The 23557-nt window shown below is 38.2% G+C and overlaps 1 protein-coding gene across 1 annotated transcript in view; it reads right to left on the minus strand.

Annotated features, from left to right (window-relative positions):
* Positions 1–575: 575 nt before the first annotated feature.
* Positions 576–23557, minus strand: part of LOC139726438 (uncharacterized) — a 34439-nt gene continuing 11457 nt past the window's right edge. Inside the window, exons 3-14 of the mRNA XM_071637396.1 lie at positions 18376–18511; positions 17885–17973; positions 16725–16821; positions 15069–15217; positions 11081–11207; positions 10092–10174; positions 7097–7181; positions 4545–4723; positions 3548–3692; positions 2455–2613; positions 1144–1290; positions 576–727 (exon numbers count right to left, since the gene is read on the minus strand). Of these exons, the coding sequence (XP_071493497.1) occupies positions 576–727; positions 1144–1290; positions 2455–2613; positions 3548–3692; positions 4545–4723; positions 7097–7181; positions 10092–10174; positions 11081–11207; positions 15069–15217; positions 16725–16821; positions 17885–17973; positions 18376–18511 (1548 nt within the window). The remainder of the gene's footprint in view (positions 728–1143; positions 1291–2454; positions 2614–3547; positions 3693–4544; positions 4724–7096; positions 7182–10091; positions 10175–11080; positions 11208–15068; positions 15218–16724; positions 16822–17884; positions 17974–18375; positions 18512–23557) is intronic.

The raw sequence follows: 23557 nt of genomic DNA on the forward strand, positions 1-23557 counted from the left end.
TGCACTTTATTTCCTCACCTCAAAAAAAAAATTACTGTACACGCCGAATATTTCGCGAGGTTTTTATTTTCGCGAATTTCGTGAGTCACGTGCTATTCGCGAAATTAAAGACACGCGAAAATATTGACTCTGATCCTGATGTGAATGTGACGTACTCGTGTACACTTCTCCGTTCAGTACAGACTCCACGATCGCGAATTTAACCACTCGCGAAATTGTCGGGAATTCCCGATTCGCGAAAATTTAGACTCGCGAAATATATGGCGTATACAGTAGATGTGAGATTGAACTTGACCAAACAATCCAGCAATGTCTGGCTCTTTCAAGATCACATATTGTCATACTTTGCTGCCCATGAATACATAATCTTTGTAAACATCCTGCTTTCTCCATGTCTCTGTTTTATATCTCACTTTTTATCCCTCACATACATCTGCAAACATAAACACACGCACACACATGTGTGCACACACACACAGACACGCACACAGACACACACACACACTTTGACCCTTTTTCTATTACTCCGACTCACTTGTTGACTGTCTGTCAGTCTTATTACTTAACACACTACATCATAATGTTCGTGCCGTAGTTGGGGGCGCTGTTCGGTGGACGAGAATGACACGGTCGGGGCTGGGGAACTGCTTGTAGTATACGTAGATCATGACAGCTGCTACCAGAGATGCGATGCCTATTCCTATCGTTAGTCCAATGCCAACACTCACTACACAAGATGAGGTTTGAAGTTTGAAAAGAGAAACACAATGACTTCTGGTAAGTTTCAAAATTGTTTCATGTCTGATTCACAAGTTGAAAAAAAAAAAAAAAAAAAAAATGTCATTTCAACAAACAATGCCATTCCATATTTGACATTTACCATGGCAACAGATATGCTTCCAACTGTTCTAGTATTAATTTTGTCTTTACTGTTCTCAGTTTAGTTGGAAATTCATTATCAGAAGGTTTTCTCAGCTAAAAATGAGACAATAAAATTATAACTCTAAAGATTATAGGGGACTTCCAGGCCGAGGAAGACTTTTCTTTCTTTTTTTTTCTTCTTGGTAACACGTGTGTTTGATGAAAGTGTCTCAACAAACATATATCACTGCTACCGCAGCAAGTCAAGTAAGGTCAACTTACCCCCTGTCCTTGATTTCATGTTCTGTACAGGGCTCTTGGTTGGGCGTGGCTTGTTGGGATGATCGGGCCTGCCCCTCTCGTTGGCCCCGCCTCTTCCATTGTTACCTCCAGCCCGCCCACCTCCTCCAGGGCCTCTCCAAGGCGGAACTGTGTAAAATGTTTAGGAGGTCAAAAATTCAAAAGCTGCATGCCTTCTCTTTATGTCTTGCGAGTCACATTCAAAATCCTTCTCATCAATATCCCTAACTGTAGCATTATTTAAATCAAGGCTTAGAACACATATTTTCACTTGATTGCTCATCTTGCAGCACAGAAAAATATAATCATGTACATACGATCTTTACAAATTTCACATTACTATGGTTATGTGCCATTGCTATTTGTTTACATATTCTTTCCTCAACCTCAAAGTGCTTATGAAGAAGACTAATATGGGAGTTCCACAACTCATTCCAATCTTGTACACAATCAGCCTGAACACAGACATCAGCTTTTTCGTCACAATTGTGCAAAAGCTTGTCCAACTTTCATCTGGCTATCAGCTTATGATGCAAACTGGATCAGACACAGGATTAACAATAAGATTCACAAAGGCTAACTAATTGGACCAATTCCATATAATATACTCAAATAAAGGTTGTTATGTGCATGCTCTGTTCATAATTGACTGGCTTAACGACCTCAAAGCTTGCCACAGGATAGCCGAAAAGGTCTACCTCACTGAAGGAGACTTTGCCGCAACTTCCACGACTAATCAGATGACGCAAATCCTGCTACTCTAGAGATCAAGAAATGGCTTGCGCTCTCACTAAGAAGGCAACTCAAAGGCGACATCCAAGATGTCTCTCAACAAGGTGAAAACTTATTTGCCTCGGAGATGCGATGTCTCTAGTAGGCCGCCAATGGGTATCCGTAAGGTTGTGGATATGTCTCGGAGACCTCGCAGACAAAATTAGTATCTGCGACTTGGCTGCAACTAAGGAGACATCTCAGAGGCATCACGGTAATGTCTCTGAGACCAGCTGGAGACTGGGAAAAGTCTCCAAAAAAAAAAAGGGTTTGATTCTCTCCTGACTCCCCAGAGACCAGGCTAGTCTCCTGGAGATATCGCGGAGATGTCCCAGAGATGTCTCCGTAACCTCTCTGCAACCAGCAAGACCCGAGTCGCCACCAGGTTGCCACCTTATCTCCAAGCCAATGAGGGATAGCCCTTTATCCTAACAACTAATTGCTAGATGGAATTTCTGCCCCCCCCCCCCCCCCCCCAAAAAAAAAAAGGTTTTGCTCACTCTCAATGAGCTGGAGTCTCACCTCTGCATCTTGAGACAGGCATTATTTGATCCTTGATGAGGGGTACGCTGAGTGGTGAGAGACCAGGTAGGCCCACCTTGGCATACACCCCTATTAACACCTGCCTGGCAGATAGCTTCAACAGGTGGATGTGAAATCCAAGCATTCCATGTGTACCTTAATCAAGAGAAATACATGCACAAAGAGAAAGGTTTACAAAGGCATGGCTAATATCCTCTGGTGAATTCAGACATACTACTTTGATTTGTACAGAGCACTAGTTGCCTGCTTTAATCACGAAATAATCAATCTTTAATTTTGTTGGCTACATTTCATGTTTATGTCCTACAGTATCGTACCATAATAATTTCATCACCTTTAGATGGTTCCTCCATCAGCCACTCATAGATTTTGATATCATGAAAAATGTGGATTCAGTTAACGTCAAACAAATACCAGGAAGGAGGGAGTAAACACTGATCACATAATCTATAAATCATGCACACTGAGTTAAATTGTCATGCTATTACCACTCTTTTAATTCTTTTTTATACATAAAGTGCAAATGCTTCAAGTAAGTTCCCCTCCCAGGTAAAACAACATACACAAGTAGGCCAACACCGTTCTGTTACGAGTCAAAGTTTAGGTGCTTAAAACTATGAGCATCAACTTAAATAGCTTTCAAATTTGCTATTCTTGTCATATATCACAACTATTGGGATTAAAGTGAAAAGTAACTCAGAATAAGTTTAAAGATAACACAAACATCACTGTTTTACGTCAAAAGGTTAATAACCCCCCCCCCCAACAATTCAAAATTATACAATATGCATTAAATCCCCTACTTGCTCTCAAGCAAACATACATAGAATGAGAATGCAATCATATCCCATAAGAAAGACATCATAACGATGCTTCTCTTTTACAAAAACATGTTTCACTCAAGCATAAATTGCTCCAAATTATTCATTGACGCTACCACACAACAGGTGAGTACATGGTTGCTGCTTAACAACTTTATGACATAGGGCCCAGGTACATGTACTTTTACAATATCATCTAAACTGAGGGTGAACATAACACTTTTTGCTTTAGCATGAAGTGCAATGTTTTATAGCTCTACCTGCCACTGTGATGTTGTCATTGTGAGTTACAGCTTTCTTCCAGAAGAACCTGTCCGTTTTACTCCGCACAGTCATACTCAAGACGACAGGGTTTGCACAGTGTCTGAGCACTGTCACAATGGTGTAGTTGTGACCCTGGGGACACACAAAATAAATTGTTAATTGCTCCACTGTAACTGCTTACTCATGACTGGCCTCTATTTCTTTTGCCATGTATGTCCTCAACATTCAGCAAAGAGTCACATTTTGAATACTGTAAAACCAGAAATGTTCACATGCATTTTAATTCTGTGAAATTCACAAGATTCATGAAATCAAAATGCACGCAGAAGTTCTCATCTACACTATATGCATTGAATGGCAGTGACAATTCACAAAAATGTCATGCCGCAAAAAAAGCCATCAGCTCCAATTTGTGAAAATTTCATGCCACAAAAATATTTTGCTTTACAGTAATCACTTCATGACAATAAGTGACAATATATCGTCGCTGGGGCGACAAGACCTCGTATCTACAAAATGTCAAATGTTCAGGAGAGCTAAAAAACATGGCGGCCAAAGCACTATACCGAATGGGACAGCTGTTCCTTTGTCTTGCCATGGTGGCTTCATTTTTGGGGTAACACAGCTAGGAATTGGACAGGACATCACTTAACCGATTATTTGACCATAAATGCAAAAAAGTCATTTTCACCAAAATTGCAGATTTTACAAGGTCTTGTCACCCCAGCGACGATATGCTTATAAACTTCTTGAAGAAAGATGCAAGGATAGATTTTTAAAAAAAAGCTTAATCGTTTTAATGTTTAAAGTTGATACGTTGAGGTTATAAATGATGGTTCGGCGACAATCAATCTCTCTTTCTTTTCTGTTTGATAAGTCTCAATATGCTTTGCAAAATCAGTGTTTTCACTCGTTACCATCAAGTGGTGGAAACAGTAAACATCTTCCAGAAAATAATAAATCCCTCCCTGTGTGCACGCTCACCTCAAATTCTCCTGTACAGTCATAGCCACTGCAGTTCTCGATGGTTGTGCATGAGGTAATGCCATACCCCGGTCCAGCCGATTGTATCAACTCATTCTCCACTCTCTTCCACACCTGACACTCATCAGCCTGTGGGGTGGTGGCAACAGTAGGAGTAGATCCCGTGGGCACGGTAGAAGCTGCCAAATCACACAGATAGATGAAGAAACGATATCATGATACATTATCATGATGCTATTATGATACCATATTGTGATGCCTTTGACTAATCAAAACACTGAGGAGCAGCCTCTCTATGAATTCCAGATCTGGTACGAGATTGGTAAATCACTGTTTTGACAAGCATATTTCTTTTAAAAGAATATTTTCCAACTGATTTCACTGCATCATGCTCCTGTGGGCACAGTAGAAGCTGGCAAATCAGACAGACAGATGCAGAAACAATAGTATGATACAATATTTTGATGCCATAATGATACCATATTATGATGCCCTTTGACAAATTTAAACCCTGAAGAACAGCTACTCTTAAAATTCTATATCTGGCACATGATTGGTATGACACTTGTATGAAAAGTTTATTTGCTTTAAAAGAATGATATTTGCCAATCGATTTTACTGTATCATGCTCCTGTGGGCACAGTAAAAGCTGGCAAATCAGACCGACAGATAAAGACACAATTATGATACTTTCCCAATTGACAAAAATAATGAAAACACGGAGGAGCAGCTACACTTGAAATTCTGTGCCTGGTACATGACTGGGAATTCACTGTTATAATAATTATAATAATAAATATCATTTATTATTATGTTATGAGAAGTATGTTTTCATTTTTTCATAGAAAATATTTGCCAATTGATTTCACTGTATCATCATTTCAATTCAATTTATTTATTTCCACATAGTATGAGTACATAAAATAAAAATGACACTACAAAATTGCAGCTCACTTTATTGAAGATACTTCAACATGTTACAAGTGGAGGAATCAGCAATACACTTAAGGTCTTTTTAAGGCTGATCCCTGTCAGATAATTTCAGCTGCATATCTTGCTAATTTGTGTTCTGTTGAAAAAAAAAAATTAAATGTGTATTTTAGCAAGTTGCACAGTCCTCCAAAATATATTCCACACTACCAAGAAAAGCAAATGGTCTCAATTAGGACCCATCCATTTCATCATGGAGTCCACACAGCCTCTGCCCAATTGTGCAGTAAGAGTATTTGAAGATAAGCTGTCTTCATCAGAATGGTATATTTCATTGATTTACACACTCCCTAGATTGTGCGAATGAGGGTAATTCATACAAAATCACCTTATGCCACAACCACTCTACAAAAATTACAAAGAAACACATAAATGAACAAGAACTGAGAGTTATTGTATTTGTAACGTTTTAATAGTTGTTGCTAACCTATCCCTCTCTCTCCCCTTCTCTGCCCCCCACCCCCCCCCCCCCCCCCACCCCACGAAATATAGAAAATTACATTCTTGACCATCAATTTCATTATATACATCATTTTTTCACACTGATGGAAGCTTTCAAAACTGTATAAAATATAGTGTCTACAAAATGTATTAACTTAAGATTTTGGACCATTCTGAATCATGGCAAAAAGGTATATTTGGTGTTGTAGACAAGTGGATATCCATGGACTATTTCTTTCATCTATTTCAATACATTTAAGGATTTTAGGCAATTAACTGCAGTCAGATATTAAAAAAAAAATCAGTGTAAGACAAAAATATAATACTTTTCCCTGTTCACTCACTACATTCCAAAGTGCATACAGCTTTGAATCATAATCTATTTTAGGGCACACTGTAGATGCATTTTACCTCAAAACACAGTCTGAAACATATACACATGATAAAGACATGAAATACAGTTGAACCTCTCGTATCCGGACAAGTCGGGACCGGGGCTCATCCGGATAAGGGATTTGGCCGGATACGGGAGACTCAATGCTTTATACATGTACATACACATGTACTGATGTAGCTCATTGTAGTACCACATGTAGTAATGTGTATACTGCAACCTTTTCATTGTTACACTCAGTAACAGACCCCAAAATAGAGGTTCGTGTTTGCAAGAATTAAATCATTTTCCTTTATAAATTCTTGGGATGATTTACCTAAATAATTATTAAGAAATATATCAAGTATATGTAATTCATGTGTGTTTGTGTAGGAGTTCTCAAGGAGTTGGGAATCCCCCTTTCCTACCGTAATTATTTATAAAAAAAATCGCGGCGAGATTGCGTCCGTATAATAGAGAGATCCGGATAAAGGGAGGCCGGATAAGGGAGGTTCAACTGTATAAAGAGACACATAATACTTCGACTCATGAACAAAGCAGATAGTTTGATGTTCAATTACACAAGAGAAACATTGACCATGCTCAATAGATTCTACTGTATGTGATTGAGAAGGTCTGTCTTAACACAGTAAGGAGTTATCTCCTCAAACATGCTGTGTTCAGGACACTGTAGCAAAATCAATATTTGACAATTTTAAATGAAATGATGATTTGACTGAGAGCTTACAACAGGGTGGGATGGGTACTTCTGTTTGATCCAAAATTGTTGTATTCAAACAAGGCTCCCGTCCAGCACAGCTCCTTAGTGCAAGCTGTAATTTAAAAGAAAAATGTATCTTAGTCTGTAAGGGCAGTATATGAGGAAAAGGCATTGCATTATTGTTTTTATTACTGTTATTATTTCACTAAATACATCAGCATCGTTATCATCATTATCATAAACATTGTCATTCTAACTACCACTAATATCATTCCTCTCTGTATATATGATTCACACATTCACAAGTGAGGTAGTGATTTCTACTTGCCCTTTCTAAACAGGAAAACAAACAAATCATATTCTAGGTAAGAAATCATATTGTCACTAGAATCATTACCTTATAAATCATAGTTCAGACTTTTATAAATCACTATATCACTCAATAGATTGATGGCAGATAAATAGAACAAATACAATAATATACAAATTGCCATGATACCTAATCCTAAAAAGAAATAACAAATGTTTCCATTACCGTATCTACTTCAATTCTCACTGAACACACAAGTTTATGAACACTCAATAGGGTAGTTCTATACAAAACAGCCATAGAAGAGTGCATAATATGACATGAAAGCCCTTGCACAATTCTGATATTCCAATCTAAAATTTGATGATTTCATTACATGATTTGAATGAATTTGGTCAACACACTGTTCTGGATTATCTAATGTATCAATCCCATTTTATACCAGCTTGTATAGAATGACAACTTGAAGTAGACTGTATGAAAATAGATAGATACATTGCATGAGACAAATGGTTATTTAAGTCCTATTATTGGTATAAGAAGGTCTAACATTTGGTCTCGCATTGCTTTTCCTCCACCAAGTTTGTTTGGCATCATTAGATGTCTGCTTTCACAGAATACTTACAAAATAAAGCTCCACAATATTTCTTGTGAGTGTGTGTGATATCTAAACCAGTTGCAAGGTTATGAGCAGCCATATTACTGCTATATGATTTATATGATATATTGAATCTTTGAAAAATATTTCCATTTCCTCCCAGCACTATCCGTTCTAAATATGACTTCATTATCACACCATCAGTATTTAATCTCAAGTTTGAACAAAATCTGACACCAGGCCCCAAGTGTGCACCACATGCACTGGAATCTGAGAGGGACGGACGGGGAGGCAAAGCAAAATGGAAGGAAGCAAAATTTTGGGTGACGCACAGAATCCACCAGAGGCCACGAACCTCTCCAAACAAGGGCTTGATCCCATGGGGATACGAAAAAGCATGTGCATGACAGCTAACCCCTGCATATCCCCTTTAGCTTACTTAATCTGTCTCGCTTCGGTCTGCATGACTCAATGGCCTTGGTCGCAACGATTTTTTGAACACACATGTGTACAGGCAATGTCTTGGTGCAAGTGGCACAAATTTTTATGGAAGATATATGAATACCATAAAACAATCTACCGGAATTACCAAATTCATAGATTTTGATCGTTAGATGAATTTACATCATATAGACATATTCACTTAATCATATTCATAAAGTGTTTACTTAATTCTCATATACAAGCTTCATGATATTTCTTTTCAGGTGTCAAGCAGAGACAAAATAGATTAGTTAAAATATATGGTTTTAATTTGGCTGTTGGAAATAAACCTTACAGTACTTCTCTGCGAGCTGTCTTCTCTAGTACATGCTGCATAAAGGTCCTATAGTTTCCACACAACAAGAACATTTCAATGATGCATATCATCTCTGGTGTGACTATATAGACCTCATATCTCAAAAGCATGAATTTTCGGGAGAGCGAAAACAAATTTTTTTCTTCAAAATGTCAATATAACCTAAATGCTGACACCACATAATGTAGAAACATTGTTTTGGATTAAATTACCAATTGTTTTCTTTGAAGGCTCACATCTTGACATCTGAGAATTGAGTTTAGAAGCTAATGTCTAAATGCATGTGAATTGAGATACAAGGTCTTGTTTCCAAGGGATGACATAACTCTTGCATCATGACCTTAAAGATCGAGTATTTGAAAATGAAAATGTGTTTAATCTCTTCCTTAAAGCCCATATCAGCACCTTCAAGTTTTACAGAATGTCAGTTTCTATTCATTGTCAGATACAGTAAATTCCACACGGATGAGAGAAATTGATGGTATATTCAAAGGCATTGGCACGCAGGGTTGAGAGCCATACAAAAGAATACACACACATATTTTCTACACTTCTGCACCTCATACATGCACACACCTATAGGTCCCTACACATACATTTTACATATTATAATAATATACACATAAGAGCAGGTGTGGTTACTTTGGTGATTATTCCCGAGAGGCAGTCATACTCGTTACCAGGACAGAGGATTTAAAGGACAAGTCCACCTTCATATACATTTAAAGACTGAGAGAATGCAGCAATATTAGTACAACACATCAGTGAAAGTTTGAAGAAAATTGGACAATCCGTTCAAAAGTTACGAATATTTCAAGTATCTGCGCAGTCACTGCTGGAAAAGAAGACTACTACAGTGTATGATGTCACATGCTTACAACTATATAAGGAAAATAAAAAGAGAATTTCACAAAACTTTACTTTTTGAATAAAGTGCACATTTCTTTGACTTGCTACTGATGTATGTTGAGGGTAATATTATTCCCCCTGCCTTCTGAACGAGAGAAGTCAAGTGTTTTTTTGTTATGCAAGAAAAATGGAAATATGTTGAATTTTCTTTATTCTTTCTTCATATCGTTGTACTCATGTGACATCACAAGCTATAGTAGTCTTTTCATCCAGCCGTGACTGAGCAGAAACTTCAAAAATTCATAACTTTTGAACGGATTGTCCGATTTTGCTCAAACTCTCACTGATATGTTCTACTAATATTGCTGCATTCACTCAACCCACATGTCTATGAAGGTGAACTTGTCCTTTAAAGTCAGTTTGGATACAGAGTGGAGTTTTGCCCTCTAGAGTGACGAGTTCTTACCGAGGTTGTCATTGTCTCCAGGTTGATGTCAGGTGTCATGATGAGATTCGCATGCAGCACTGTCTGATGGGGAAACGTCAAGTCTGTTATGGGTAAAATGAGAACACAGCAGGGTAAGCCTCAATAACTCAATAACATCTACAGTGCGTAGGCTCCTCCCGCCTACAAAATGAGGACATACATGTACATAAAATATATATGCATGCAAAACTTTGAGGACAAGTGTAAATGGTGGTAAGATTTCAAATCAGCTATTCATGAGACAGAAAATCAATACGATATGACAGTGAAAGCTTTCACAACATTGAGGAAGGAAATCAAATTCATAGAATGCTACAGAACACATAAATGTGATGGGGGAAAAAAATAAGTTGTATCTATGAGAGAAAAATGAGCAAATATGTTTCTTAAAACCCAATACATTCATTCTTTGGTGTAATGACTTGAATCATATGTTATGAATTTTTCTATCTGTCTACCTATATCTCTCTGTAAATTTGATGTCATATGTTAAGAATTTTGATAGATAGATGGTCAAAAATGTTGAATAATTCAGTTACAAATTATCTAGTTGGAAAGCGATAACGATAGAAATTATTAGGTATCAAACATATATAAACTAAATTTTCAAACTCGCAACGTATGCAGATCCTTCATGTGCATCTGATTTTTTCATTTCACCTTTTATTTGTTCTTATACTTTACAGCAATCACAGATAAGATATAGGGTCAAATTATTCAGAATCTGGCCAATGTATAGATTTGGGTTAGGATGGGGAGAAAATATCATCTGATTTTTTTTTTTTTTTTTTTGAGAGGGGGGGGGGGAAGAGGAGTAAGCCTTGATAACTCAATATTATCTGCAGCCCCCCCCCCCCACACACACACACACATACACACTTTTTGGGGTCAGTATTAAAGAAATACACATACACTATGTCACACAGACAGACAGACAGACAGACAGACAGACAAACTCTGATACTCACTGACGAAGACTTCCTTGGACCTAAAGAACTTGTACTGCCAGCTACCAGAGGCTGAGCGGATCCCCAAGGAGTATGACAGAGGGCTGTCACATCCATTCATGACAAGACTCACACCATACTTTATGGGCTGCAAATTGAAAAAAGGGAGGATTAGATCATTTAAAATCATACGAATTTTTTTGGTCAAAAATATTCATTTTAGCAAAAAAACATTGCAAGCACATAGCTTGTTTGAAGCAATTTCAGGGCAAAGTTATCTCTCATTAATGTGTTCTAAAAGATCATTATATTGCATTGGGGGGTAATGCACACTGGAAACAGAATGTGGCCCGACATCGCAGAAATGGCCTCTTTTGCTGTGGAAATACACACATTTCAAAGCTATTGGGGCAAACCATGTTTGTGACCTGAGTTTCAGCTACTGCATCATCTCTTCAAGAGGATTTGTATCTCACATTGATGATCATCACATAAAAGTTGGTATGCATTAATATGAATGCTCTGAAGACCCTACGACATGTACTATTATATATACCCCAGTTACTAGTAACAAAATGATGGTGCTGTTAGAGTTTTGTAGTATGCCTTGAACCTGCTGAGAGAAAGGACATGTATTTGCCATCGGATTTAGGAGCCTGCGAGGAACTTTTGGTGATTCATGCTGTTCTCATGATGAGATTTGCCATCTTATGACGTCCAGAAGGGCTGTGGGGTGACCATGGCGACCCAGCTAATACTCCTGTGGGTTTATACAGTTGAGTCATGTTATAATCCAGAGTGTGCCTCCATCATTCTTGTGCAAGCTTGTAGCAGCTAGGTATTAAACAATGTGGACATGACCTTTTGAGTACCTAGTCCACATGCCAACATCATCTTCTATTGATAAAATTGATTTACAAGAATTGATATACAGTGGTTTTCCTATACCACGATGCATTCCTCTTAGATGGCATCATGCTTTTTGCCAAATTTAGGTACATATTTTGTTATTCTTAAGACAAGTAATGATGAATAAACAAATGAACCTTAATCTATGTGTGTGGTTATGTCTGTCATCCATTTCATTCTCAATAATAACTCTCTTCTTTCACCATCATCATTATTTATGGTCACTTTCATTACTATCATCATTATCATCATCACAAGCATCAGCAATGTACTATACAACTGTCATCATAACAATCATCATCTTCATTATCACCATCACCGGGCATTCTCTTGGAAAGGGGCAATTCTTATTTCTTATTAGTCTTTGCTGTTCTCAATCCCAAATTCAACCACTAATAGTATTGACTTTCAAGCCCCCATTCACAAAATATCATGCTAAAAAAAATACATCATTTACATATATATAAAGCATATATATCTATATATACCACACACTACAGTATGTATGAGCATGCATCTCAACACATTCCTGTGTGGTATACACATATCTGTATAGAAGTGATGCAAAATATATTTTCTAGTAATTTTATCTTCAACCATGGAAAGTACAGGAAAACATGTCAAATTTCTCATAAACAGAAATCAACAAAGTCACATTAGACTGGTTCAATAACAGACCTGAGTTCCACAGGGCATTGCAAAAGTTACTTCTCACACTCAGGTATTTGAGCGAAAGCTTCAATACTTTAAATAAGCCAATTCCCATTCAAATTGCATGCCTGACTGTGAATTTGAGGTTAACAAGTGAGCATATGGTTTCGTTGTGACTGGTTCCATATATGCCATAAAGATGACCATCAGATTTGTTCTATTCTAAATCATGATGTCTTCTATATGTTACAGTTTAGCAAAATAATACACTTGCAACACTAGGTCACTACTGCTAAGCAGTTTTAGCATAACTCTATATGGTATGCATGTAAACAGGGTCACAGGTTACAAATAAGAGCTCACAGGAGGCTACATGATTTACCCCATCAACAGTTAAAAATCATAGCTAATATGATATTAATGATAACAGTATGGTAGAGGTATATTCTAAGTATATCCAGGTATTGGGAGTTGTAAAGATTAAAAAATGACAGGGAGAGAAAGAGGGAGAGAGAGAGAGAGATTATAAAAGTTATATAAAGTTAGTGTAGCTACCGGCTCATATTGCTTTGACATTGCTCAGGAAATAAACCTGTTAGGGTACAGGCTAGAGCCCATGGAAATGCAACCTGACAGGCTATTCAAGTCTGATGAATCACTCCATAGGGGAACTATCTTCTTCCTCCTTAAATGGCATCATGTCAAGCACACCCCCCCCCCCCCCCCCACCCCTCAATCTATCCGCCTCTAGTGAGCAGAGCACAGAGAACCATATTAATGATGAAAAATGCACAAAGGAATGTTTTATTTGACTCAAATACTTAGCTGGCTGCACCACAGACTGCATCTATTAGCAGCCACATCGGCATCAGTTCAATTGAATAAAAAACAGCAATGGTTCTATGCTTTGAATAAGAATTTTGTCGCTGGCTTACACCTGTAGGTATCTTTTAACAACTTGTGTAATGCATTATCACATTTATCATGATTATATGAGTCTTTGTGACAATTAACTATTTAAGGGATTATATGAATGCATTTGCTTTATGGATTACTACAGGAAAGTGCTCCCATTTTTCTCCCTTGCAAATTCTAAATGGTATCCAGTGTCTTCTGTCAAACTAGTCATTCTTTCACCTTCCACCTGTTGCTCACAAATCTAAATACAATCATTTAGTGCCGTATGTATTGATCTACAAGGGATACAGATCTACCACGTACTGTTCGTTTCTAAGACTTCTTGTAAGATAAGACAGGTAAGACAAATGCATGTCATTGAACATTTTCTTGTCATGACTAACATCATTTTTAAACTATTATCTCTCAAATCTTAAACAAAATGTTGTATTTCACTGTCTACTTTTTGTGAAAATATCTGGTAAATTAAGTTTGAACTCAATTGAAAATTTAGGTTCAAACGATTTACTCTTCAGGTTTGATCCCAGTATGCAAATCATTGTATTTTTTGCCTCTTTCTTAAAAATATACCTTCAGAATATACCTCCAGAGTTTAAGCATTTATTTTGTTAAGCAAAATACACTTTGATTTTCAGACTAAGTTAAGTGTCTCATAAGATGGAAATGACTTTATATCATCTTTTGCAGTATTCAAAAAGTACCTGCTGGTTAATCTACAATGTAGCAGTACACAATAATGTCACTGTCTGTAGATATATACACTGAATAGACTCTGTGGAGGGTGAGCTTTTTGCTATCATCATCTGTCTTGAACCAAATGCCACAGTTTTGTTCCCTCTCATGTAGCTGTATCCATACGGCTAACTGGTTATGCTTTGCTCTTTTCATGCTGTTGGCAACTACTGAACTACACGCTGTATCTACTTTGCCGGAGTACAATTTCCTAATTAGTTTATCTCCTAATACCCGGTCCTCTTGGAGCCCATTTGCAATTGCCACTAACAGCATCAGGTACTCAAGCACCACTTACGTCAGGTGGCCATAATCTTACTTGAAAGAAAAAGACAGCGAGACTCGACTTCATACGCCTTGGGTTCACAGTCTAACAGGGCATTTAAAAACATCTGTGAGATTCCCTTTAATATGTCAAGTGCAAATCCATATTTCACTGCATGACCTGCCATACTCGTAATCACTTCTATGAACAGTCTGCATAGAATGATTATGTTCCTATTTCCGGGTATGCAAATAAAGTACACAATGAGGATTCCGCAGACTAGCAAGCTAAAAGAGATGAGAAAAAAATCAGTTATATAACCTAAAAGACGCTATCATGGCTCTCATAGCATGATGATAAAGTTACTATTGTAATTGCTTAGTGCTGTCTTTCATGTAGCACAATATCTCCCCATAAGTATGGTTCAGGGAGAAAGGGAAAAGGTTTGATTCATTATTTGGGCAATATGGCTAATTAAAGTTTTGGACAAGTATTGTAAGCATAGGGGGACATAAGATAGGACCTGTGACTTACATTTGCTGCGGAAGACTGTCCAGAAGGGATCAGTCCATTGCAATTGAACCCTCCACATCCTTTGACCATCGTACACAGGTGGCTCTGGGGAAGGGTCAAGCCAGTGATCGTCTTATTCATCTGTGCACAGTGCATCTGTGTGGGGGTCACTGCATGGTGAAAATTAAACATCATGTTGAATATTATAAAACAATTAGCACACTTTGTGATTATAAAACAACTAGCACACTTTGTGATAAACCTCTGCTTTCAGCAGAAAACAGTTTATTCTGAATTCTTCAGCAGATTTCTAATCCCTTAGCTCCATGACGCTGTTAATGATGACTGCATATTGCCACATTCAGTCACAAACTTTGGATTGCTAAGACTATGAAAGCATAGCAGGCTGTATTTAATACAGTATTTAACACTTGACAGCAGATATCTGAAAACTCTTGGATTTCAGATTGGAACTTATGTGGTAAAATCATCAGGCCAGCCTGTATGAATGCAGGTTTGTGTTTAGGGTTTCTTCTAACATTTTATGGTCCATAACCTTTAACATGGCCACCTGTCCGATAACTTGGTCACTCCCACAGAGGCCAAACCACACAGTCCATTTTTCTCTGTTCATATTCAACACATAGCTCGCAGCGACAAATCATGTCTTGAATATGAAGAGAGAAAAATGGGTAATGTTTAGCCTTTACGGGAAGGACCAAGTTATCGACAACGTGGCAGTGTTGAAAGTTATGAATCATAAAAGGTTAGAAGAAATCCTACGCATGAACCTGCAGTCATGCAGGCTGGCCAGATGATTTGACCCCTTTCATTGACAGATCTCACTCATGCAATGAGACATTCACTGTTCCTTCACAATAACACACGAACTTGGAAATAGTGCAATTTGTCATTGGTGCCTTTAAAGTTCATGTGCTCAGTCATGCATAACATTTGTCAACATAATTAGGTACCAATGGAAAGAGGAAGAGTTCCTCTTTCCTCACATCCAACATTGCGCTCTCCATAGCTGACAATTATAAAATAGTAGCCCTTCAAAGTTGGATTACCTTTTTTTTATACGCTCTGTATACTGTCTGTATACTTGTAGTAGGTTATAGTTGCAACATGTGACCTTTCTGTATTTTATTTTGTATCTTATTTAGTAACACTTATTTGATTTGATCTTTGTTCATTTTAATCGGATCCCCCAGTTATAGTATGGTCTAAAAATATCTGTACTTATGCTTCCCCTAATCTGATTTTATCACGGGACCTGCGGCTCTATACAAACTTGCTTTTACGCAGGCCCCATCATATTTTTCGCATTATGATCTCAGTTTAAGTCGCATAATACAGACCTTGTGTATACCAAGACAAACTTTTGAACATTCCGGTGAAGTTCTATTTTGAATTATGTTCTGTATAAATTTTGTATCAATTTACTTTATATTGTGATATATGTAAGAAATATGAAAATAAATTGAAATGAAATGAAATGAAATATATATATATATATATATATATATATGATTTTTTTTTTTTTTTTTTTTGGGGGGGGGGGGGAGGACATAAAAGACATGACATGTAGATATACAATACATGCTGATAAACTTGGCCTCTCAAACTTAGCCCTAACCTCAGCTTGCTTTAATAAATAGATGATGTATACTTTACCTGCTGCTGTGCAGTCACGCACAGGAATGACGTAATCTGGAAATATCGGATAGGAGAATGTAATCAGGGGCGTTGGTCCACTAAATTTAAGGCGCAGCTGGAAGGCAAAGTGGATAAGACAGAAACTAAAACGGATAAAGTGATGCTGATACAGCAAACATTTTCATTTGGTACTTTCTTTGGATAAAGTTTGTTGCAAACATCAACTAATCTATTTCTATATCAAAGCAATAGTCACTGAGATTACTCTCAAATTTATGAACCAAGCATTCATGTCATCTCCATGAAACAAGATGAAAAAAATATATACATATTGATGCCAAAGTCACAACATTTCTCATTGCCATCAGCTTTCTCAGAGCATAGACTGAATCAATTTCATCACACTGAAAATCACACTCTCATGCATGTGCCTTCTAGCTGGCATTTTTGAATCTTAAAGCTTTTAAACTATCTTTGTCCTCATGGCTGTTAGGAACAAGTGCATGACAATGGATCTGTTAGAACATGATCAACAATAATTAACTTTCCATTGAACTGATCACATAAATAAGACAGAAACAATCTGTGTATAATCGCAGTATCACACAAAGCTGGGAGTCAACCTCTGAAAGTAACAGCTGGAATATCCTCACATTTGGCAATCAGACGGACTGGAGAGACATACAGTGAACCAGAAATGTTGACCCTTCACAAAGTGCAAACATCTGTGCTCTGTCTAGCTGTCTAACATATTTGCAAAATCAGCTTGAAATCATGTAAGATCATTGAACGAACAGATGGCTCATTTCATATTGCTGTGCTTCAAGGGCGATCAAAGTCACTCCAAAATCAGTGCACCTTAATCTGCTCATGTTCTGTATAGTTAGAAATTGATTCTGTTCTTTGACTATCGTCATGTGATAAACTTCACAAGTTCTGCATAAGAAAAATTTAACACATTGGAGGAGATTTGTAGTACTGTACTACACTATTACAGTCCCTTCATGGTGTCCTGGTGTTCAGACCAGCCAGCTAAGTCCATTTGCATTTTCTCATGAAATTTAGTTAATCAAAGTGTCTTACATCTCAAAACAGTAAACAAAAGAGTGACATCTTCAGCTTGCTGGCAATAGACTGTCAATTGTGGTCTTAGATAGATTCTGTTTGTCAGGACTCACCCCTATTTCAAGACCTGCTGTCACTTTCTTGAAGTGAACCTGGACTGATATTTGAAGGCGCATTCCGGGAAACAGGTTGTATGTTAAACCTGAAACATGAAAAGAGGATATAATACTGTGAAATCAACAAGAAAGTGAAATATGGAGATATGTAATATCAAGTCATTCTATTCCACAGCAAGCTAATATTCTTGTATTGACTTACCACTTGCCTTGCAAGTGAGCACGGACCGTTGTGTGTCATCCTTTACACGCTTCTGAGACATATACATCAGATCTTGAATAAATTTCTGATGTCTGTAAACTGTGACCTTAAAAGTGTCCTTTCAGGAGTTAAAAAAGATGTGCTAAATTAAGAGCAATAACATACTTGGCTAATACTGTTGTCACTGGAGATGCAATTATGTAATTTTTTTAAGATAAGTGCAAGATTTACAAGGCTGGCTGGAAAAAAAAAAATTGTAAATGTGAATCATATCCCTCTGGTTTACCTGGAACTGGATATGTGTTTCCGTGCATGACAGTCTGCTCGAAGTAAACATTATCGGTGTTGCTCAGTACAAGAAGTCTCATCTGAGCTGGGGTGGCACAGGGAAGCAGCTTCACATCAAATATTATATCCTTTCTCTGGAAACACAGAGAGATATAGAATTAAAAGAAAGTATTTATATATATTCATCTTTTCACATTTTACTAATCATTGATGATATTATCATGTCAATATTTTTACAGGGCACATACACGATAAATGCTCTTCCGAAGTATCACAATCATGTACATGGAGAACTTTGAATCATGACTTTTGCAGCTGCATTAGGCTAATAACATTCAATGAACATATTTCTAGAGGAATATTAGACATCACTCTCATATAATAATTTATGCTTTCTTGCTTGCTTTGCACTGAGTAACCCTCGTGTATTATGGGTCAGATTACTGTATCTGATGGTAGACAAAAAGATTACAAAGTAAATATGCTCATAGCCCAATTCATGCATTGAATATTCAGATGAGAGCCCAAATGTGATAACAAAAATTGTTCTATGCTTGTCTTTTTTTTTCTTTCAGAGCACAACCGACTTTGGAGAAATATAGCATAATATAGGTCCCACAATTTGTGAATGGTTACAAGTGTACAGGTCAAGATTTCTCATGATGTTGAAGATGAGATGCCTCACTGAACAAGGCAAGGCAACAGCAAACGAACTCGACTGCACTTTTTAGGTACCGGTACTCAGTTTAATGCCATGTGATGAGTAATCAGGTAGCAAGAATCTTTGTAGGTGATGTAAAATTTAGGCATTATAAAACAGTATAAAATCGTCAAAACATTGGCAGGGCTTAACAGAAATTCCTGCACAGCTAAATTCAAATCCTTAGCCTTGTAAGACAATAAAAAATGAATAAATATTACAACATAAAAATAAAAATCATCAAAACATCAGCAATCTATGATGGAAATTCCTGCACAACTTCATTCAAATTCTGGGCCCCAAGGTCGTCTCCTGCTCCCAGGTTAAGATTGCCAACAAGCATTCAATCACTATACAGAGGGAAATAGGCTTCAAACATCCAGCAGATTGAAAGTTGATTTGATCCACAAGATGAAAAGTTTGCAGCCTTCTGCAGCCAATGACTTCCACCTCCTCCTGACATAAGTCTATATTATGACAGTCTAACAACTTGTATCTCCCTTGCAACATCAAGGTCTCACTACTGTATGCCATATCTGGTTAGTTTTATAATGTATCATTGTTCAGCTCCTCTTTTAAACAGGGTTGGAGTTGTGAGGTCAAGGAATAGTGAATGCTCATAAAAACTACTTTTAATGCAGAGTCTCTTGATCCCTTCTGTCACAGGCTGTTGTCTCCTCTCCCTAAAGAGCCAACATGTTACCATGGTAACAGGGCCTGCTCGAGACTTTGTATTCCTAGCCATGAAGCTCCCTGTATTCATCATCCCCAGTGGAGCTGGTTCATGACTAATAAAGTACCTGGCAGTTCTGGCCAACTGTTAACAAGCAGTTTGCTTGCCAGAGGCTTCCATTCATTCCACTACATGTACTGTTATGTCATATTAGTGAGTCTAATTTTCCGCGAATCGGGACTTCCCGACAATTTCACAAGTGGTTAAATTTGCGCTTGTGGAGCACAGTACTGAACAGAGAAATGTATGCCTGCACGTCACATTCATGATGAGAGCAGAGTTAATATTTTGGTATGTCTTTTAATTCATGAATAGCACCTGACTCGCAAAATTCATGAAAATTAAAACCTTGCAAAATATTTGGTATATACAGTACAGTGTATGTTTTTACTGCACTGGACAGTTTGTTCCCACATCTTTGTGGCTTACTCCATCATGGATACCCAGTTCTCCCCTGTCTTCTCTCAGGGTGTTGTTACGACCAAAATCACTCTGAGAATGATCGCACAAAAGAAACAATCAACTGATGTTCAGGCGGTTTATTAACAGTGATATTGTGGGTACAGACTCGTAATCGGTTTTCACATCAGTACAATAATGATCACTAGAAACAAATATAAGTCAGTAATGGAATCACTTACTCACTAAATCACGAAATCCCTACAGTTTCCTGGTAGTGTCCAAATACGATGCTTGATGCACAAATGAATGATCCGTGATGCACCGATGAATGATTCCTTCGACGTAAATCCAGAGACGCAGGTTGCGATTATCCTCGGTATTAATCCAGGTATAGGTCCATGTGATAGATCCACAGTATAATGTTCCCAGCGAAATGTGCAGAATCCAACGACCACGTCCAGTCGATGCGTTGAATGATGATTCACTTTATATTGTCCAGCTAGGAATCCAGCCCGTCACAGCTTTGTCATGGCAATGTCCGTTGACATTAAAATATGGAGTCTATTTCCAATATAGGCAATAATTCTCTGCAGGCAAAATGTCTCCCAGGCCTTATCTCCACAAACATAACAGGTCAGCAGGTAACACAGGACTGACTATAACAAGTTGCTTCAGAGCCAGAAGTGACGTAACTCTCAGAGCAGAGGTGTTGGGTACTCTGCCTACTGCAGAATTTCTCTGGCTTATATACCATCCATTCACCCCCTTCTAGCACATTCTATAACTCTCTCCAACCTACTAGCCAGTCCAAGTTCCAGGAAACCTGGATGACTCACTGCCTAACTATGTACAAAACATCATTACCAAGAATAACTACCAATCATATTGGGCTACAGGGACAGTGCCTCACTCAGCCAAATATGTTAGCACTTCCCAGAACCTTCTGGAATGGGTGAAATCATTCTAAATTGAGTGAGCTATAATGTATTTCCTGTTACATGCATGTACTGTATAGCTACATTGTATAGCACCTAGAAAATTCTCCACTGATCTGGTCAGCCTGTATGTACTATATCTATACCACATAGAATGTTCTCCATTAATCTGGTCAACCTGTGTACATACACATTAAAACAGCCATGCATACAGTACATCATACATATGTACATAACTACTAGTGTGTACATTTGTGACACCATCCCCCATGGGAAAAAGAAAGCCTTGCCGTAGCAAGGGTTTCTTTTACCTTCACAATTTCTCATTATTATTTACAATGAATGTGAGGTAAAATCCAAGTCAAGCAACAATAATCACATACTATCACATGCCTTTTGGATAGCTGTATTAATTCCATGTTCTCTTTTCATGGATACCATTTACAATGATATTGCTTGGATTCTCAGAACTTATACAATCATATCAAACTGTTTTGCACACATTAATGAATATGCTAAACACATACACTGGAAATGATATGTGGTGAAAACTTTTCACCTTTGATACTCTCTTCATGTTACACTCTTGACAGAGCGTCTGCAATTACATTGTTTTTGCCTGCCACATGTTTGATTTTGAGTGCATATGGCTGCGTCATCATGCTCCATCTGAACAACCTGTTGTTCTTCATTTTGAACCGGTCTAAAAAGACCAAGGGGTTGTGGTCAGTATAGACTGTGACCTCCCCTTTGCTATTTGTCAAGTACACTTCGTATTGCTGGAGGGCAAGGATGAGACTGAGAGCCTCCTTCTCAATTGTGGAGTACTTCTTCTGGTATGTGTTCAATTTTTTGGAGAAGTAGCTAACTGGTCGTTCAGTGCCTTCTTCATCTTCTTGGAGCAAAACCGCTCCCACTCCTACATCGCTAGCATCTATTGCCACCTTGAATGGCTTTGCGAAGTCAGGAGCTGCCAAAACAGGCTCATTAGCAAGGACTGCCTTTAGTTTCTCGAAGGCTCTTTGACACTCATCAGTCCAGGTGTACTTTGCCTTGCCCTTCAGCAGGTTTGTTAGGGGGGTGACTACTGTGCTGAAATTTGGTACAAATTTCCTGTAGAAACCAGCCATGCCCAGAAATCTGAGCAACTCCTTCTTGGATTGGGGGATGGGAAAGCCTAGTATAGCCTCTACCTTGGCTTCTCTTGGCAATACTTGTCCCTGACCGACTACATGCCCGAGATACACCACTTTGGCCTTTGCAAATTCACTCTTTGCCAGATTAATCACCAATCCAACCTCCTTGAGTCGATCAAAAAGTTGCCGCAAGTGTGTAATGTGCTCTTCCCACGTGTCACTATACACAAGGATGTCATCAATGTATACTACACAGTGGTCAAGTCCGGCAATGATTTGGTTTGTCAGCCGTTGGAAGGTGGCTGGAGCATTTTTCATGCCGAATGGCATTACTTTGCATTGGAACAAGCCATCTGGTGTAGCAAAGGCAGAAATCTCTCTGGCTTTGTCGGTCAAGGGCACTTGCCAGTATCCCTTTAGAAGGTCTATTTTACTGACATATGCAGAATTTCCGACCCTGTCAATGCAGTCTTCTAGTCTGGGAATGGGGAAAGAGTCTGTTTTCGTCACGGCATTCACCTTTCTGTAATCTATACAGAATCTTTGAGACCCATCCGGTTTGGGCACCATGACGATTGGGGAGCTCCAACTGCTTTTACTCGGTTCTATTATGTCATTGTCTAGCATGTATTGAACCTCTTCCCTTACTTTTTGCAGTTTGCTCGGGTTTAACCTGTAAGGGTTTTGCTTGATAGGGTCAGCATCTCCTACATCAACATCATGTACAGCCAGAGGGGTGCAGCCTGGTTTGTCTTTACACAGTTCTTTGTACTCGTGTAACAGACTAGTCACATCTTTCCTCTGATCTTCAGGTAGGTAGTTCAGTGCCTCATCTACTTTCCCTAACATCTCTGAGTTAGACAACCTGGCACTAGAGGGCTCACTTCCATTCTCATCTTGAGCTTGATCCTCTTCATCTACTTCTTCTACTACCACCTGAGCTACGCCTACTGGCTGACTAGCCTTTCTCTCATAGTACTCTTTCAGCATGTTTATGTGACACACCCTCTGATCTTTTCGTCTGTCTGGCGTACTGATCACATAGTTCACATCATTGAGTTTCTTTTTGACACAGTATGGGCCACTGAACTTGGCTTTCAGTGGTTCACCTTGTATGGGCAGCAGTACAAGAACTTTGTCACCTGGGTTGAAAGTTCGGGCTTTGGCATTTTTGTCTGCCTTTCTCTTCATAGAGTCTTGTGACACTTTCAAGTGTTCCCTAGCTACCTCACAAGCCTTTGAAAGCCTTTCACGAAACTTTGACACGTAGTCAA

The sequence above is a fragment of the Diadema antillarum genome, unplaced genomic scaffold, assembly GCF_040938485.1.
Source record: "Diadema antillarum isolate AM-2024a unplaced genomic scaffold, OU_Dant_1.0 seq00000083_RagTag, whole genome shotgun sequence".
Classification (NCBI taxonomy): Eukaryota; Metazoa; Echinodermata; class Echinoidea; order Diadematoida; family Diadematidae; genus Diadema; species Diadema antillarum.